Source organism: Balaenoptera musculus, chromosome 1 (genome assembly GCF_009873245.2).
Source record: "Balaenoptera musculus isolate JJ_BM4_2016_0621 chromosome 1, mBalMus1.pri.v3, whole genome shotgun sequence".
Taxonomy (NCBI): Eukaryota; Metazoa; Chordata; class Mammalia; order Artiodactyla; family Balaenopteridae; genus Balaenoptera; species Balaenoptera musculus.
In genome coordinates this window covers 112,741,603-112,756,975 of record NC_045785.1, presented here as the reverse complement: position 1 = coordinate 112,756,975, position 15,373 = coordinate 112,741,603, and the positions used below count along the sequence as shown (strand labels likewise).

Genomic DNA, 15,373 nt, shown 5'->3' with positions numbered 1-15,373 from the left:
GGCTCCGCCCTCGGAAGGCCCCGCCCCCACAGCGCGCCGGGTCCCAAAGAGGCGTGGACCTAGCCCATGACTCCGACTCCCGCAGGGCCAGCGCTGATCTGCACAGCGGCTTCCCGGCTACTGTGCAAAATGGGAGCCGAGGCCCGGTCCGACCGGCTTGGTAGTCGCGCCTCCACCCGGCCCTGGGTCCCGACGCCTTCCTAGCAGCTTCACTGCCCTCTGGCCTCAAGTCAGCCGCCAGGCTCTGTCGGATCAGGCGGGCCAGTTCCCCCGATTGCCCGGCTCGCCCTCCCGTACCGGACCCCTGCGAAGCGCGGGCAGCAGGCGTGTACAAAGCATTTTATTAAACAGGAAGGAGCGGGTGGGAGAGCCAGCAGGACGCCCCTTCACTCCGCGTAGGTAGCATCGTCGTTGCTGTCGCTGTAGGCGGAGGAGGAGAGCTCCTCGCGGGGTGTGCAGACCGGGCACCGCTGCCGCATGTCGTTCCAGCACGACCGGCAGTACACCGCCTCGCAATCCGGCGTAGGGCACACGTAGGACTCGGGCGTCTCGGGTGCCTGGCACACCACGCATCGCCTGCGCAGCCAGGGGCGCAAGAGGGGCAGGCAGCGGCGGTGCAGGATGTCCGCCAGGTGGCGGCGCTGTTGGGAGGCAAAGGGGGTTTAGAGCCTGTTAGCGCTTCTTGTCTGAAGTCTCAACCCCTGACTATGCCCACATGTTGGAGGAAGCTGGATTGGGCAAAGAAGACCCCTGGAGGGCGAGGGTGCTATGCAAGTGGGTCCTAGAGAGCCTCCCTCACTCCGTGATGGAGAGTGGGAGGATGAAGCCTCGATTCTCTGCCAGCCAGTAACAGCAACTACCATCATCACGTTACCATAAATCGCCTTATTTGATTCTCACCGTGGGGCTGAGAAGTGAGTAGGGCAGATAAGACTATCACTATTGTGTTCCCCCCCACTTTACAGATTAGAAAGATGAATCTCATAAATGTTAAGTGACTTTCCCAAAGGCACAGACTGAACAATCAAACCTGCCTGGACGCAGGTACCCTGATTCCAAATCACAAGCCTGGCTCATTATGCTCCCTCCCTCTCCCACCCTCTCTCCGCACAATTGCCAGGAATTCTCAGGCCACCTTATCAGATGCTCTTTGCTCAAGAAACTCCAGGGGGGACTTCCCTGGTGGTCCAGTAGTTAAGACTCCGTGCTTCTGACGCAGGAGGCCCAGGTTTGATCTCTGGTCAGGGAACTAGATCCCACATGCCACAACTAAGAGCCTGCGTGCTGCTTCTAAAAGATCCCGCATGCCGGAAAGAAAATCCCGCAGGCAGCAATGGAGATTTCGCGTGCCGCAACTTAGACCCGGCGCAGCCAAATAAATAAATAAATATTTTTTAAAAAAAGGATCTCCAGGGGTTGGGACTTCCCTGGTGGTCCAGTGGCTGACTCCGTGCTCCCAACGCAGGGGGCCCAGGTTCAATCCCTGGTCAGGGAATTAGATCCCACACACCACAACTAAAGATCCCACATGCTGCAACGAAGATCCTGTGTGCCTCAACTAAGACCCGGTGCAGCCAAATAAATAAATAAATATTAAAAAAAGAAAGAAAGAAAGAAAGAAACTCCAGGGGCTCCACTGCCTGCCAAACAAAGGCAGAACTCCTGGGCTTGGCCTTCTGAGCCTTCCACGGTCTGGTCTCTTTCTAGCCTCTGCTCCAACTTACCCCTCCCTGAACTTCGCATCTTCTGTGCCAGTTTCTCCTTAGACTAGCTCTGGCACTTGGCATTCCCTTTGGACTCTGAGTCTTTGCACATTCTGTTCCCTTAGCTTGGAATGAATGCCCTTCACATTTCCATCTACCCATCAAAATCCAGTTAACTCCATGATCTGGTCATGGAATCATAGTATGTTCATTTTCAGTGAGTTTCTTAGGAGGCTGGATCAAGATGGCGGAATAGAAGGACATGGAGCTCACCTCCTCCTGTAGTATGTTCATTTTTTCATCAGACATTCATTCAGCCCCTACTGTGTGTCATGGGAGTTATGGGATCTAGGCACTGGAGGAAAAAGTTAAGCAAACACAGTCTCTCACTTTTATGAGCTTTGTTAGGGCTGATTAAATAAGAGTGGCTGCCACTTGCTTTTGAAATAGTATTGGGCACTGTACCAAGAAACTGTAAGTAAATTAACTCAATTCAAACAATAACCATGTAAGGCAGATATTGTTGTTATCATCTCTTTTTCAGGCAAGAAAACTGACGCTTGGAGAGGTGATCACTTGCCTAGGATCACACAGTGACAACTAACACACGTATAGAACTTGCTATGTGCCTGTGAAACTCATTTAATCCTTACTACAACTAGATGGAGTAGTTAACTCCATTTTACAGAAGGGAAAAACCAAGGCTCAGCATTTAAGTGTGTTCAAGATCACACAATTGTCATCGTAATAAGGAGAGGAGCCAGGATTCAAACCCAGGCTCTCTGGCACCAGAGCCCCACACCTGACCACCACTCTATTACTGATCTCTAGTGAGCAGGCCTTACAGATCTGTCCAAACTCCCCATTCTTCAGAGGAAAAACTGAGGTCCAGTGAAGACCATGGCCAAGGTCACACAGCTTAATGAGGGAGTGTGGACTGGAGCCTGGTTCTTCCGACGGTGTGCTCTTTCTGTACACTGCATGCCCCTTCATGAAGCCTCCCTGATCCCCAGCCCACCTGCTTCCCCTCATCCACCAACTCTCCCACCCCACCCACCGATGGAACTGCACTGAGGTTCTGGTCTGAAGCCCTCTCAGAAGAACCTGTGGTTTTGCCTTGGGTCCCTTGTTTCTGATGAACACCTCTTGCTCTCCTTTGACCTGATGGTATCAAATCTGATTCCCCTTTTCTGCCTGCTTCCCAATGGTCCACTTAGGATCTCAGGCTGGGCTGAATCCTGGGGCACAGAGATGGACACAGCCTTGACCTCCAGGAGCTGGATGACCAGGGCCCTTGGCATGCATCCCATCAGAACTCACTGAGCATCAGTAGGCCTGGGACCTTGGTGGGGGCTGGGTGGACTGAGGGGAGATGCCCCTCCCCGTCAGTTCTCAGACGCAGCCAGGGGCACAGGCCTGGACTTACAGGAGCCCTCTGCTGTCGCGCCCGCCTCACGATGGTGGCCCTCCTCAGTTGGGTGAAGGCTGCTCTCTTCCTCAGGAGCTCGTTGTAGAGGAAAAGGATCCGCTTCTTCTCACGCTGGGGCCAGGGAGACAGTACAGAGGAGGAAGACATTCCCCAAAGATGGGGCTTGTGGGGAGCTGGGCTCAGGCTGGCGTGTGTGTGCATGTAGGGGTGGAGAGGGCGGGGCGAGGCGCACCTTGGGGAAGTAGAAGGCTGCGATGACCCTCCGGAGCCGGTAGCCGAAAGCTTGGAGCAGGCAGAGACACACTAGCAGGCTGCTTGGTAGTGCAGCCCTCAGACAGGCCCTGGTACTCAGGGGCACGGGCTGGGGCAGGCAGGCTGGCAGAGGAGGCAGGCCTGTCAGGGCTCTGGCCAGGACCGGCCGCGGCTCTGGGTTGAATTCCCCATGCCAGTGGGGTGTGGGTTAAATCTCTGATTACCCTGTTCTCCTCCTGCCTGCCCCTCACCCTGCAGAGCTGTGTTGTCGGTATTATAGCCACTAGGCCCATGAAGCTATTTGCTCAACTTGGCACAGATGTAGAAATTTTCCATCACGGCAGAAAGTTCTGTTGAACAGCACTGCTCCAGAGGGCTGGGACCAGATGGCCCCAAGGCCCCAGCCCTCAGACTCCTCTGACCCAAGCCTGTCATCCTTCAACTCTTCAAGCTTGACCTGATGTTCCCTACTTTAATTTCTCCAATGCAAGCACGCCAATCCCCATCTCGCCACAGCCAAGGCCCAGTCCCCGAACTCTTTGTCTTGGAAAGACCCTGGCCCTCCCAGCCCTCAATTCCTCTGATCCAAACTTTCAGCATCACTCACGCATGTTGTTGGATTCCACCACCATCTCCGAGGAGGTGTTCAGGGCCCCGATGGTATTCCGAAGAAGCCGGGCAAGCATGGAGTCTCCCCCGACTTTCACCTCCAGTTTATGACTGCCTGAAGCCAGGATAGGGGACGTGGTGTGTGTGAGGCGGGGAGTCAGGAAAGAGTTGGGGTTACGGGGATGGGGCAGGTTGGGGACTGGATGTAGGGGAGAGGTCAAGGCATACAAATACTTCTCAACTGCACAGGACTTTCCATCCCTTCACTGAGTATTAATTCCTCCTTTTGGTAGATATAAAGGGGGGTGGAAACAGAGACCCCCAGTGATAGCTGTCAGGTTGCAGGGCTGATATTTGACCCTAAGGAGGACAGGGAGGGGCCGAGATGCAGAAGGAGGTGAGGAAATTGGAAGAATTGGAGTGGGGCGGCTGCACAGGGGTGGGAGTTCTCCAGGGGGTTGTCTCTTGGGCCTGGAGCCTGGGGTGGGGACGGGCTCACTGCGGAAGGAGTACTGCACGAAGGAGTGGTGGCGGATGGTGTCGAAGATGGAGTAGAGAGCCCAGTCCAGGCCACACAGCAGTAGTAGCAGCAGCAGCACGGGCAGTGTCTCCGCAAGCTCCCTTATCTGCCCAGGGAGCAGGAGGGGCAGAGCTGGGCAGCGCCTTTGGCCCTGGCATGGAGTCCCCTCTGACGCCTTTGCCCTCCACCCCGCAGATCCCTGCCTCTAGTAGGATCCAGGGGCCTGCCCTCCATGCCATCCTCACCACATTTCTCATTTCTGAGGCCTGGATAGTGGGGTCCCAGGGGAAGATGACGGTTTTCTTCTCGGCTTTGCGGAGCGGCAGCAGAGTCTGCTTGCCCTGGGAAAAATGTCCACACGGTGAGAACACTGAGCGCCCTCTCCCTTTCCCCTCTGCCCTCCTGGAGCGTGAAGCCACACAGGGCGCAGAGCAGGGCACCCTTGGGCAGGGCTGCGCCCACTCACCAGCTTCTTCCTGCGTTCATCGATCTGACAGAAGTAGGTGCTGATGTAGATGTTGTCGAAGCGGATGTCCCCATTATAGCTGTCCACATAGGAGAAGCACCTGTGGACGAGGGTGTCTCCATCGCCTCCAGGTTCACCCACCCCCAACCATGGGCCTCCCTGATGCACAGTCAGCTGGCCACCCAGCACACACTGAGCACCATCTGCGTCCTAGGAGAAGAAGGCTCTGCCCTGCCCTCCAGCAGTCCACGGTCCAGTGAAAGCCATGCACATACACACTGGTGAGACGTAACAGAGGTGAGGAGGGGAGGGAGCGTCGTGTAAGTGCATGCGTGTGCCTGGGAGGTAGGGGAAGGTTTCCCAGGCATGGAACTTTCAGGATGAATATCAAGCAGAAGAAACAGCAGGAGCAAAGGCACGGAGACAAGGAAACCCCTCGAGGTTGCAGAAATCACCTGATCCATTGACTCCCACGTTCACCTCTCAAGTCCCTGCCTCTTGGCCGAGCCCTCAAAACATCTCCCGGAGGTCACTGCAAGCAAAACTCGTCTCAAGCATCATTTCCCTTCTCCTCTGACACACCCTTGAGTACGACGATGTTTTCCGTGTGTGCGTGTGTGTGCCCGCGCAAGTGTAACTCTCCTCTGTGTATCTATCTCCCAAAGTCCCACATAATGATTCAGTTTCCTGAGGAAAAAATGTTAATTGTTGGAAATGTGTTTAAAACTGTAAAATTACATTAAATAAGCTCTGTAAACTGTGAAACATAAGTTCCAAGGCTGTTGGTTCTGGGACCCTGTAAAAATCCACATCTTTGCCTTTAGGATAGAAGTAACTATAAATGCAAAGAAAGACTGTGGGCGCCCCCTTGTGGAGAGACCTAGCGCTGCTGGGCCTGGCCTCCTGAGTCTGGTCTCCGCCCCTCAGCCAGCTCAGCCCCTTCAGTGAGTGACCTCACCCAGGTTGAAAACCTGGAAGTGGCTTTTGACTCTGTGCCTCCTTCCTTCCCTCCCCAAGCTGGCTCTGAGACCTGCTGCACCTTCCCCCTACCTCCCTCCATCTCAGGCCAACTTCCTGCCACGCCCCACGCCACTCAGGCTCCCTAATCTCTGACCCACCTTGGCCTCCCTGCCTCCAGGCTGTTCCAGTCCACCCTGCAACCTTGCAGCTGGGGGGCAGTTCAGGGCCCTCCTGCAGGGATTTCCAGACTGTTCTGGCCATGCCCACTTCAGCCCAGTCCTCAACCCCAGCCTCCGCCTTCCACATCCCACAAATGCCAGATTCCTGGTCCAAGAGAACACCTTTCCTCTTCTTGACCATGGCTCCCCATCTGCAGCCTTTTGAAGCCCAGTTATGGCCCTTGTAGGGGCCCTCCTCAGCTCCCATACCAGTCCCGAGAGCCAGTCCATAGTACAGCCCTTGAACCATCTCTGTTTTGTGGATGCCTCGCCTGCCTCCCCTAGACCCTGAGCTTCTTGAAGGCAGGAATGTGGCTCATTGATCTTTGTCCTCCCACAGGGCCCTGGGCACACACATAACCACTCACCTGCAGTCACCCTAAGCCCCACAAACAGGGGCAGCCAGAGCAGGCGCCCCTGTGGCCGCCCTTGCCCAGCCCCTGCCCATCTCAGGCATTTGGGGGTGGAGACAGGAAATAGAGGGTCCAGAGGTCAGCAGGGAAGCTGAGTGAGGCTCAGGGCAGCCCAGCTGGACGCCAGGCTGGGTGGGGTTGAGGACTTTGGTCCAAATGGAGGGAAAGTAGCAGCCAACGCAGCAGGCGGGAGAAAATGAAAGCAGAGTTGGACGATAAAAATGGCACAAAGTCAGAGCCAAGGGGAATATGAAGGGCAAGAAAAAAAATCAAAAGTCAAAGCTAAAAGTGGAAAAAAAAAAAAGTCAGCATTGGGATAAAGGCCGGAAGGAGGTAGATAAATGAAGACGGTCGCCCTTTTAAGGTGGTGGGAACATGGGTAACGTTTCTTCTGACAAAATGTCCACATTTCCTTTACCTTTGGGTAAACAGCGATCCCAGCTATATAAAAAGGCAAAGTTAAAGGCACAAGAACATTCACATTCAGAGTCGGAGGAGGGCTCTGCAGCTCCGTTCTTAGGGCCTCCCTCAGGGCAGGGCTCCAATCCAGAGCGGAGGAAGGGGCATCTGGGTGGAGGTTCAGGACTCACGCGTGGAGGACGAGCAGGAAGGTGCAGGAGAGCAGCACGTGCAGCAGCCGCAGGACCCACTCGAGCTGGGCCTCCTGGCGTCTCACGTAGTCCCGCACCTCGGTGCTCACGTGTTCCCAGCTCGTGTTGAGGCCCAGCACCCCAGCCCGCTTCTCTTCCTGGTGGACGGGCCCGGGTGCCGACTCAGAGGCCCAGACCCAGCCTCCCAGCCTCTCTGTGGCTTCTCTCCCCTGATGCCCCCACTCCTGTCCCCGGACCTTTGGGAGTTGCCGCTGCCTTCTGTTCGCTGCCCTCCTTGCCACAGTCTTGTACCTGTATGAGCTGACACTTCCTCACACCTGGCCGACCACCCATCCAGAGTCAGGTCCCTGCGTGCCGCAGGCGCGGCACCCTCCCTCTCCTGTCACCCAGTCCCAGCACCACTCCTCGTCTCTTCCCCATCCCTCACAGCCAGCCACCTCCCTCCTGTGCCCGCTCCCTTGTTCTTCCTCACGCCCACTGCGGGCAGTGACACTGCGGGCAGTGACACTGTGCCCTCCTCCCATTCTCCATCTCCCCCCACCCTCACACTGCCCTTCTCCTACCTTGAGGTTAATAGTGGCTGAAAATTCCCCTTCCAGGCCGCGAATAGACTGGTTGAGGGAGTCATAGGTCTGCCCAAAGTTGCCTTCCACTGGGATGCGACTACGGCACCAAACTTCCATCACTGGTGGACAGGGGGCCCAGGTGAGGGGTCTCCCTGGGCCCGGCCTCCAGTCCTCCCTTCCCGTGATCCTCTTCATGCTGCTTTTTTGTCTCTCTGCCCATGACTTACTTTCTTTCTTTCTTTCTTTCTTTCTTTTTTCTGCGCTATGTGGCTTGTGGAATCTTAGTTCTCCGACCAGGGATTGAACCCAGGCCCTTGGCAGTGGGAGTGCGGAGCCCTAACCACTGAAAGTCCCTGCCCATGACTTTCTACCACCCTGAGTCTTTCCCCTCTTCACTCTCCTTGAATTCTTTCCCCCATTTTTTTCACCTGTCTATAACCATACCAAACACTAATTATGATAGCCAGTACTTAATAGAGCAATTCCTCTGTGGGCCAGCTCTGTTACCTGCTTTACATGTGTTATCCCCTTAAATCCTCAAAAACCCCTAATGGCATGAGTACTATCATTATGCCCATCTTTCAGATGAAGAGACGAAGCTGAGAGCCTTGCTGTAAACTCACCTGAGTCACAAAGCTGGTCGGTTGGAAGGGCTGGACCCTGGGGATGCTGTGTCCTCAGAGCTGAAAGCCTGCCCTCCTGAATGCCTTCCTGCCCTACACCTGCCCAGTGGTCCCCGAGGACTCAGATCCCTATCCCTGGTGCTCCCCACCCTCCTGCCACTATGCTGACCCTTGGCAATGCCACAGAAGAACTTGAACTTCATGGGCAGGCAGAGCAGGTGGTTGAGCAGTGGGACCCAGATGCGTTGAGTGCACTCTCTGTGCTTTTGGTCAAACCAGCGGCGGCAGTTTATCATGGCCTTGTTCACCACATCTGCGGGAAGGGGCAATGGGGGGTCTGAGGTCCCCACACCCTGACCCGGAGCCCTGGCCCGGCAGTCCTCCCCGCCCTCTCCTGCCCAGGGATCCCCCCTCACGGGAGCAACGCAGCTTGGTCTTCAGCTCATACATCTTCTGTGTAGAGAGGCGGTGTCTGAAGGCTGAGGCGCGGAGGGTCTCTCTGCCTGGGGCTGTCTCCTCCGAGCCCTCGGCGTCCTCGGGCGCGTATCCACTCTCACTGTTCACCTGGGCATCCAGTTCCTCAAAGGAGTTGGTGACGTTCTGAGTCTTGGCTTTCAATGACTCTTTGCTGCTCTGGAGTCGGAGGGAGGAAAGGGGTCAGGCATGCGAGCTTAGAGCTTCTGCTGCCAGACAGCCTGTTCTTCCTCTATTAGCCAAGCTTTGGGCTCTTACCTCAAGCCTATAGGGAGCCTGGGCCCAGAGATGGCCTCTCGCCTCAAACTGTCCACTGTTCTTAGTCCTTGGGAGCCCTCTCTCCTCCCCAGGTGCCCCTGCTCCGCTTACGTCCCAGCCTCCTGGCTCCTCCTGAGGCCTCCCATCCCAGGTCCTGGTTAGTCAAGGAAGGGTTCCCCGGTCCTTGGACCTCACCCCTCATCACCAACCTCTCAGGCCACTGTGCCATCTCAGTGTCCCCGACTCCCAAGCCCCTCAGCCCTTCTCTCCCCAACTCCTCAACTTTCCAATTCTTCCAATCTCCAGTACCCAATTCCCTCCTCCCCTGATCCTCAAAGTTTCCAAACTCCTCAAGGCCAGGGCCCCCAGTTTCCTGACATTCTAGCTCATCTGCCCAGAGTACAACCTACTCAGGTGTTTGGAAGTGTGTGTGTGGTGTGTCCCAGTGGCTGGGGGCGGGGGCTCTCCTGGCATTTAGTGCCCAGGGACCAGGGCACATCCTGCAATGTTTGGGAACAGTTCTGTCAAAAATGCCAGTACCGCCCCCATTGGGAAACTGTAAGTCCAGGGTCCCAGCTCAGGTCACCTAGGCCCTGCGGGGAGAGGGACCCCTAGGCCCTGCCTGTGTAGGGTCCTGACCAGCAGGTCCTTGAACACTGCCCGCAGGGGGGCTGTGGAGACACGCCAGGCCGAGCGGGTGTTGTTGATCTGCAGCTCCACAGTGCAGCCGAGCGATGCTATCACCTCATTGAGGTTGTGCCGCAGGTTGGCCACTGGTCCTGGGGGAAGATGCCCTGGTAGATTATCTCCCTCTAGAGCCAATTAACTTTCTTCAGCCCATCCCTAGCTCCTGCTCTGCGGGCAGTGACCACCTTCTAGAACTGTACACTGATGGGCCTCAGAAGCTGGTGAGAGGTCATCTCATTCAACCCCTGATTTTTTTCTCTGTGTAAACTAAGGTGGCCCAGAGATGTGGAGGAACTCTCTCAGGGACACACAGCAAGTTGGAACAGCTGGGATTAGACCCCTACTCTTTCTCCTTCACCAGGCCTGGCTCTCAATGGATGGCCCACCCAGGGTCACTGCTTCAGTGTCACTAACTGGTACCCAGGAGCACACACTCACCCTCATAGATGGCGGCCAAGGCGTATCCCAGCACAAAGAGCCGGCCCTCCTTGCCCAGCATCTTGGGTACTAGCAGGAGGCTGGCACAGCGGATGTGAGGGGAGGTCCCCCAGCTTATGGCCCCCAAGCCTGTCAGGAGAGCCCAGGAGGTGGCGAGGCAGAGTCAGGACGCTAAGCCACCAGGTTTAGCAGAGCACGCACCCCCCCACAACTCCCTTCTAGAACCATCACCGTACTGCCCTTGTCCCATTTACACTGACTCTGATAGGCCTTCTAGGCCACTCATGCATTCATTTATTGAAGAGCCATTTACAGAGTTCGACTGTGTGGCAGCCTGTGGAAGGGCTTGGAGAGATGGCTAGAGATTGAAAAGCCATGGTCGATGACTGACTTGGTGTGTGTATGAGTGTGTGGGTTTGTGTTAGGGAAGGGGGCCAATACTTCCCTTTTCCAGGCTGGATTCACACTAACCCTAGGTACTGAGGGAGCAGAGAGAGCAAGAGAAAAATTCTGGAAACAGGCACTGGTGCTCAGAGCAGTCAGAAGAGAGGTCACAGCCACCTCAGTATTCCCCATGCTCTGACACCTACCGCACTCACCATCTCGGTCCCTAATTTTAGCCCTTAATCGTGTACCTCCTGGTATGTTTTAGCAGTTTCACATGTGTCTCCCTGTGGTCTCTGCAGGGAGACAGTGAGCTCCTTGAAGCTCATAATCCAGGGAGAGAGACAGACGGGTAAACAAATGACTGCAACACCAAGTGCTAAGTGCACAGGGAGGTGCTTACAAAGAGCTGTGGGAGCCAAGGAGGGAGCGGGTGTTTCTGCGGGGGCGGGTGGGGCTGGGAAGGCTGGACAAAGGAGGTGATGTGTCAGCTGGGCCTGGAAGATGAGTAAGTGTTGTTAGGCATTCCAGGCCAAAGGAACAGCATAAACTGGTCAGGGAACCTAGAAGATTCCTGTGTGGATAGAGTGTTCTCCCAAGGATCGCCAAAGCAAATCCCAAGTCCTGACTCTTCCCTCCATCTGCACTGCCCTCGTAGAGTCCCCAGCGTCTCTCACTGGGACTAACTAGTCCCCTACTTCCTCTCTTGCTAACCTAAACTTCAATTTTCACAAGGCAGCCAGAGGGATCTTGTAAAAATGTAAATCCGATCATGTCCCTTTTCCTCCTGAAACCGTGCAATGACTTTCCATCTCACTTGGGAACAAATCCAGGCTCTCCTAACACGGTCTACCGACTCTCGTGATCTGGCCCCTGCCTAAGTGATCTCATGCTACTCAGCCCTTCGCCCACCGCGTCCGCCGACGCTGGCCTATTGCTGTTCCTAGAACTTGCCAAGCCCATTCCTCCTCTCAGGTCTTTGCCCTCGCTGTTCCCCCTGCCAGGAGCACTCCTCCTCCTAGTCTTCACCTGGCCGGCTCCACCAGCCTTTTGGCCTTTTGGCCAAGACTCAAGCTGAGGACGATAGTGGACAAATAGTTGTCCTACATTCTGAGGATGACTGTTGACCAAGCGTTGCTCTACATTCTAAAGAGAGCCCCATGGAACTTGCTGATCCCAGTCTGGGCTTTACCAAAAGAGCAAAACTGGTTTTTCACCCCTCTACCCCAACCAGTCTATACAAAGACAAGACCAGAAATCTGAGTTTTCTGGACGTAGAGAGAAGTGGTGAGAGTAGGCAGACATGGGAGGAGAGTCTGAGGAGAGGATGGGTGTCCACTTCCTCATGCCTAGTGACAGACTCCAAGAGAATCCTTCTGAAGCTGGTGCTGCAAGAAGGGGAACCTGGCTCATCCCTCCCAGCTGGACGTCCGCTGAGCTGCAGAGCCTGGCAGGGCCACCCCAGGGCTGTCACCGGAGCACAGAGAGGGAGGAGAGTTCACGGACGTGCTCAGCAGGGCCTCCCGGGAGTGTCAGGGAAACATGAACGTGGAGAGTGGTACTCGCTTCTCATCATGACAGGGGAGAGGGCAGCTGCAAGGGGCCCTGCTTTCCCAGTTTGGCAGGGCAAGGATGTGTGCATTTCCTCTGGGACAAGCAGACCGTGGAGGGCAGCAAGCCTCAAGCCATCCCTCTGGGATGGGGACCTTCTGCCTGCTTGGGTGGAGGCATCCAAAAGTAAGAGGCTGCAGGTGGCCTGTAGGAGCTACAGGGAGCTTCATTCGAAGTCAGTCAAAGAGAACTGCCCTCAGCAGGAAACTGGGCACTGTGTGGTCCACACAGAGCCTCCAGCGGGACCATGAATGGGCCCCCTGAGACCGCCAGGATGTGAGCACTCGCCGCACAGAGGCGGTGGAATTCAAACAGTATCGATGACTTCAGACTTTTGTCCCTTTTCCTCTAATTCTTCTAATCCCCTTTCTGACATCAGAAGAACCAGAAGGGGAAGGAAGTGGAGAAAAACAGTGAGTGAGCAGGCCATGCCCCCTTCTCCACCGCGGGACCTCACGCCAGGGATCAGGCCTGAGCTGCGGGGCAAGGGGGCGGTAAGGAGGGAAGATGTTTGAGAATGGACGTGAGATTGAAATCTTGACGTAGACTGGATTGGACCTCTTAAACCCTAAAAACAGTCATAATTACTGAAGCAGGACTAGGTCTTCTAGATTAAAATCACCAGAAAGCTAAGGGTCTGTGTGAGAGGTCATCAGTGGGAGAAAGGTTGGAATACAGTGGTCAGGGAAAAAAGTAGTTTCCTGTTGGTATCCCATAGAGGTAGATCATTCAGTGGACCGGGGATGATGCCATGTCCGAGCCCCTTGCCTGGGACAGTGTTAGGAAGGGACACATGCTGTCGCTCTGACCGAAGAGGTGTGGGGGAAGTTGGCTGGGGGGTTACGGGAAGTTTTCTTTGTTCTTATAAGAGACATGAGGAAGGAACGTTCTGCTCTTTTGACATTCCTGTATGAGGATGTGATGCCTGGATTTGCTGCAGCCATTTCATGACCCGAAGAGGAATGATCTACAGACCAAAGACGGCAGAAGAAAAAAGTCGAAAGGAAGCTGCGTCTTGGTGGGTTTACTGAGCTGCTGAATTATCCAAACTACAAAACCACTCTACCTTGAAACTTGTTATATGAGATGATAAACTCCCTCTATGGTTAAACCACTTTTAGGTGGGTTTTCTGTTCTTGCGGCCCAACACCTCCTGATACGAGGTCTCCATTCAAATGTCACCTTCTCTGAGAAGCCTTCCCTGACTACTCAAGCTAGCACCCAATCCCTTTCTATCACATCCCCCTGGTTTACTTTTTTCATACCACTTGTCACCATCAGAAATGCTCTTGTTTATTTCTTGTTCATGTGTTGTCTAACTCTCTCCACTAGAATGTAAACTTGAAAGAGAACGTAAACTCTGAAAGAGCTGGGTGTGGGGTCGGGGAGGGGGGAAGTAGTTGAAGGGAATTAAGAGGTACAAAATTCCAGCTATGTAATAAATAAGTCACAGGGATATAATATATAGCATAAAGAATTTGGTCAATATCCCTATTGACCAAAATATGGCCAATATTTTATAATAACTTTAAATGGAGTATAATCTATAAAGATATTGAATCAATATGCTGTACATCTGAAACTAATATAACATTGTAAATTAACTGTACTTCAATTAAAAAAGAACATGGCCAATAATATTGTAGTAACTTTGTACGAGGACAGATGGTTCCTAGACTTATCGTGGTGATCATTTCATAATGTCTGCAAATGTCAAATCACTGTGTAGTACACCTGGAACTAACATAATATTGTACATCAACTATATGTCAATTAGAAAAAAAAGAAATCATTATAAAAAAAAGAAATCATTAGATTTATATTGTAGCTGTCACTGCACATGTATATATACAAGTATGCACTATATATTACAATGTATGTATGTGTATGTAATATGTGTTATATATTATAAGCTCTAGGAGTGTAAAACTTTTTGTAAAAAGTGCTGGGTGCTTGTCAACCTTGTTCACTGCTGAATCCTTAGCAAGTGCTCAGTTAGTGCTAAATGAATGAATAAGTGAATGAATTGAATTTATCAGAAGCAGCAGGAAACAAGACCAGAGAGGTCAGGAGAGATGGGGATTATGAATGGTCGTGGGGTTTGGACCATATCATGAGGGTAATAGGGAGTCCCTCAGATTGGGGAGACTCTAGCGGGCAAGGACTGTGTCTTCTTCTGTAGACTGGGGGCCTCTTCCCTCCTCTCAAAGCCCAAGACAAGGCTGAGGCTACAAGGGACACTTGGGAACAGAAGAAACAAGTGCAGACTCCTTCCTGGGCACCCAGGGCTGGGCTGTGTCCCTGTCCTTAGCCTGGCACTAACCCACCAAGCTGTACAACGTCACCATCTTCTGATCTTCATAGATGTTCATAGGGTTCACCAGGAGCTGAAAGAGACCTAAGGATACAGGGTCAAGCCAAAGGTCAAAAGATGGGCCCCACCCCTGACCTCTGCTCTATACTCACCTATGGCCAGGAGCCCCCCGGTGCCTGCCCCCAGCAGGAAAGCACTGACCGGAAACTCGCCCCGCTGGCGCCACAGGAATCGGCTACAGGAGACGGGCAGCCCCCAGCTCAGGAACCTCTGCACCGCTGAAAGGTCGAAGAGTTTAGCCCAGCAAGGCCAACATACCACTCTTCCGGCTGGGGCGTGGTTCATTAGGATTAGGGGCTTGCAGCGGGGTAGAGGCCGGGGGAATCTGGATGAGGGTGGCAGGGACTTGGGGGATCCTGAAGGAGGATGAGGGACCCTGGGGAAGTGGGGCAGACATGAGCGAGAGAAGAAGAAAGGGCTAGGCCAGAGGAGGGCACCGGATGAGGGGGTGGAGGCTGGGGGACCCCAAAGTGGGGGAAGGGGCTGGGGTCCTGGAGGAGAGATTGGGTGAGAGGAGTGGGGGCTGGGAGTCGCTGGGAGTCACTGGGAAGGGTCGGGGTCTCTGGTGACTGACTCACTGGTGTGGGGTAGTTTCCTTTTTTGCCCTTTTGCTCCGTTCTGATGAGGTCTGATGGCCATAAGTGTGTTCTGGATGAACACTCTCTCATCCCAGAAGTCTCCTCGAAGATGTCCTTGGACGAGAGGTTCTGCTTCTGTCTCCACCGCCTCACCCACAACCTGTCTGGGGTCTGTGTCTTTTAATCCCTCTGCTGTGAA

The 15,373-nt window shown here is 54.1% G+C and overlaps 1 protein-coding gene across 2 annotated transcripts; it reads right to left on the bottom strand.

Annotated features, from left to right (window-relative positions):
* Window positions 1-357: 357 nt before the first annotated feature.
* On the bottom strand, window positions 358-15,235 carry DCST1 (DC-STAMP domain containing 1). 2 transcript variants are annotated; one of them, XM_036864177.1, is made up of 16 exons: window positions 15,175-15,235; window positions 14,689-14,814; window positions 14,546-14,620; window positions 10,228-10,356; window positions 9,742-9,881; window positions 8,787-9,003; window positions 8,540-8,683; window positions 7,745-7,866; window positions 7,161-7,318; window positions 4,980-5,079; window positions 4,759-4,854; window positions 4,493-4,619; window positions 3,992-4,108; window positions 3,365-3,507; window positions 3,130-3,243; window positions 358-641 (listed from the first exon to the last, which is right to left on the bottom strand). In XM_036864177.1, the coding sequence occupies exons 1-16, from the start codon at window positions 15,233-15,235 to the stop codon at window positions 387-389; spliced, it is 2,124 nt and encodes a 707-aa protein (XP_036720072.1). In that variant the 3' UTR covers window positions 358-386. The 2 variants fall into 2 exon arrangements, with proteins under 2 accessions (XP_036720072.1, XP_036720075.1); XM_036864180.1 differs by lacking the exon at window positions 14,546-14,620.
* Window positions 15,236-15,373: the final 138 nt, after the last annotated feature.

Coding starts and splice junctions, on each gene's coding strand:
- DCST1 (XM_036864177.1), bottom strand. CDS start 15,235: ATGGCCATCAGACCTCATCAGAACGGAGCAAAAGGGCAAAAAAGGAAA. Junction 8,684..8,786: donor GACCAAGCTGCGTTGCTCCC/GTGAGGGGGGAT, acceptor CCCTTCCCGCAG/ATGTGGTGAACAAGGCCATG. Junction 7,319..7,744: donor CAGCCACTATTAACCTCAAG/GTAGGAGAAGGG, acceptor CCCGTCCACCAG/GAAGAGAAGCGGGCTGGGGT.